Source organism: Pteronotus mesoamericanus, unplaced genomic scaffold (genome assembly GCF_021234165.1).
Source record: "Pteronotus mesoamericanus isolate MK-2021 breed Mesoamerican mustached bat unplaced genomic scaffold, CSHL_Meso_final scaffold_827, whole genome shotgun sequence".
Lineage (NCBI taxonomy): Eukaryota > Metazoa > Chordata > Mammalia > Chiroptera > Mormoopidae > Pteronotus > Pteronotus mesoamericanus.
The window spans coordinates 39,827-42,933 of record NW_026555327.1 but is presented as its reverse complement, the minus strand read 5'-3'; the positions used below and the strand labels follow the sequence as shown (position 1 = coordinate 42,933).

Below are 3,107 nucleotides of genomic sequence, written 5' to 3'. Positions count from 1 at the left end.
ATATAATCTGGCAGATGGTAGTTTAGCACTCTCCGTCCCTTATGAAAAAGCAGAAAAGCCATATAGACTTCCACTGGATTTCAATGATCCGGTAACCAAATATTAAAAACAAACATCTAAGTAACACAATAAAAAATAAAGAAAATGAAGAAATACAGGAAGGAATCTGTACATACTAATATGGAGTGGCAAGCTTACCATCCATGCGAGGTTACCCACTGGAACTTGGGTACCATTTCTGTATTCTTTAGGGAAAAGATATAATCTGACGTTGGCAGCTTTTGTTGTATCATTGATTTCTTAATGATTATGACAGGGTACCGAAAGGGTGGGAATAACATAGCCTCAGGAGGTCACTGAGTGTGTGTGCTGTGTGTGTTAGTTGCACGGGGAATGAGTAGTTCTCAAAGCAGCGGTACAGGAGAAAAAATACCCTAAGATGTGACCCTTCATTCGAAATGCAAGAATGTTAACCAACGTATGAAAACAAGATGGGGAATCATTTCTGTTCACAGTATTACATGGAAACAAAATCAACAAAGCAGAAAGAAGAACTGGTGGACAACAGACAGCCTGTGACCGGACGTTTTAGCAGCGGCAGAAATGCCACGTCGTTCCCCGTCATCCTCTGATATCATCTCTCATTGCTCGTCCCTCGTTCCTTCCCCTCGCCCTGGCCCCATTTTGAGCCTTGAATGTCTTAAACAAAGTGCCACAGCTGGCCTTTGCCCTGGCTCTTTCCCTGCAGGGTGTATGCTTCGCAAATACACTGGTGTCTCCTGCTTTCTCTCCCTTGAGGTCCCTGTTCCAGTGAAATCTCATTCTTAGGTCTCCCTGAGCTCCCTGTAAATGTACCCCAGAGCCACTCTCTTTTGTGCATGCTTCTTGTTTCTCCGTGGCATTGTAATTGTAGCATGTCCAGCACGTCCGTTGTGCCCACTTATGTGAAAATTAATTTTTTTATTCCTAGTGGTGACAGGTACCACATGGTACGAGGGAATGAGACCCCACCTTCAGAATTCCTTCTGCTGGGACTATCAGAGGCACCGGAGCTGCAGCCCCTCCTGTTTGGGCTGTTCCTCTCCATGTACCTGGTCACTGTGCTGGGAAACCTGCTCATCATCCTGGCCGTCAGCTCAGACGCCCGCCTCCACACGCCCATGTACTTCTTCCTCGGCAACCTGTCCTTGGCTGACATCTGCTTCACCTCCACCACCGTCCCGAAGATGCTGGTGAACATCCAGACACACAGCAAAGCCATCACCTATGCAGGCTGCATCGCCCAGATGGGTTTTTTCTTATTCTTTGCAGGGTTGGACAATTTCCTCCTGGCTGTGATGGCTTATGACCGGTTTGTGGCCATCTGTCACCCCCTACACTACACGGTCATCATGAACCCTCGGCTGTGTGGGCTGCTGGTTCAGGTGTCCTGGACAGTGAGTGCCCTGAATTCCTTGTTACAATGCTTAATGGTGTTGCGACTGTCCTTCTGTCCCGACACAGAAATCCCCCACTTCTTTTGCGATATGAAACAGGTGGTCCAAATTATCTGTTCTGACACCTTTCTTACTGACATGATGATATATTTTTCAGCTGGGGTCCTGGGTGGTGGTGCCCTGGCTGGGATCCTTTACTCTTACTCTAAGATAGTGTCCTCCATACGTGCAATCCCATCAGCTCAAGGGAAGTATAAAGCCTTCTCCACCTGTGCGTCTCACCTATCGGTTGTCTCCTTATTTTATGGCACGAGCCTAGGCGTGTACCTTAGCTCTGCCGGTACCCACAGCTCACAGTTAAATGCAACAGCCTCGGTGATGTACACCGTGGTCACACCCATGCTGAACCCCTTCATCTACAGCCTCAGGAACAGAGACATCAAGGGGGCTCTCAAAAGACTAGTTGAGGTCGCCGCTCTAAAGGGACCAAGTGTGAGAGGGCGAAGGAAATGCGCATGATTGCAGGGCTCAAAGCCTCAGAGCCAGATTCTCTGAGTCTTCATTCCGGTTGCGGAAGTAGAAATTATTCTCTTTGTTTATTTCCTAGAGTTTCTGTGTGTAGGGTTGCAACTTCCGTATACAATTTAAGCGGGTCACTTTAAATTTCAACTTTGTGATATTCGCTGCTTTTACGTTGTCAGTTTCCTCCTGTTCCAAACTGATTCCCAGCCTTGGATGAAATATTTGGGAATTCCCATTTATCTCATGAGACTACATGGATTTCGTAAGAAGAATGTCTTTTGAAGTAGAATATTTCATACTGAGTAATTTTTCTTTCTCTTTTCTGAAAGAAAAATCATGAGTTGTACTACTCCTATGGAATTAAGCTGCCCTTGGTAGCCAAAGCCATTTACATCATTCTGTAGGAGAGGAAAATATAACGGCACAGTGGAACCCTTCTTGTACCTCATTTCTTCATATACCACTACTGTAACTGCACTCTCTGAAAACGTAGCCTTTAACATATAGTGTTGTTATAACAGGCCATTGGGTTGTCTTCCTTTGTTAGGACCCTGATTCTTATTTAGCTGGTGTCTACTTTCTTACCATAGTCACAGGCAAAACTGACAATCAAATGGTGTCTCCAATTCTAGTCCACATTGAAAAACAAAGTTTAATACAGAGTTTCACGTAATATGTGCTTCCAGTCAAAGATGACCTTAAGTATGAAGAATTTTGTCATACATTTATTATTGTGTAAAGAATTTTTGATGGCGTATGTTTACTTATTGACGTATGTAAGATCGGTGTCAACGTGTAAAGGCATTTATCCTTGGGATGGAGTGTTCCTTGGTGCAATTATGACTTCTGTTTTCTGCCTCCACTTGAAAAGTTTCATTGCTGCCTCAAGATATGATTCCCTCTATTGTTCTAAATGAAGCATGTCTTGCTACTTTAAATATTGTCATAACCACTGAAGGGGTAGAGAAAATTGATGTCAATCTCATCCATTGTATTATCGATGTGATACATAGATATGTCATTTGTATACATAAATGACCAAAGGCTGGCTCAGTAGAGAGGTTGAGTTCCTGACCAGTTCTGTGACTCAGAGTCCTAAGTGTCGCACAAACATACATGTTCTTTCAACCTCTCCTGCTTCCCTGCAAG

General features: G+C 44.3%; 1 protein-coding gene across 1 annotated transcript; it reads left to right on the top strand.

Annotated features, from left to right (window-relative positions):
• The first annotated feature begins 986 nt into the window (after positions 1-986).
• LOC129062548 (olfactory receptor 7A17-like) lies at positions 987-1,955 on the top strand. The gene has a single exon (XM_054563541.1). It carries the CDS (start codon positions 987-989, stop codon positions 1,953-1,955), a length of 969 nt encoding a protein of 322 aa, XP_054419516.1.
• The last annotated feature ends 1,152 nt before the right edge of the window (positions 1,956-3,107 follow it).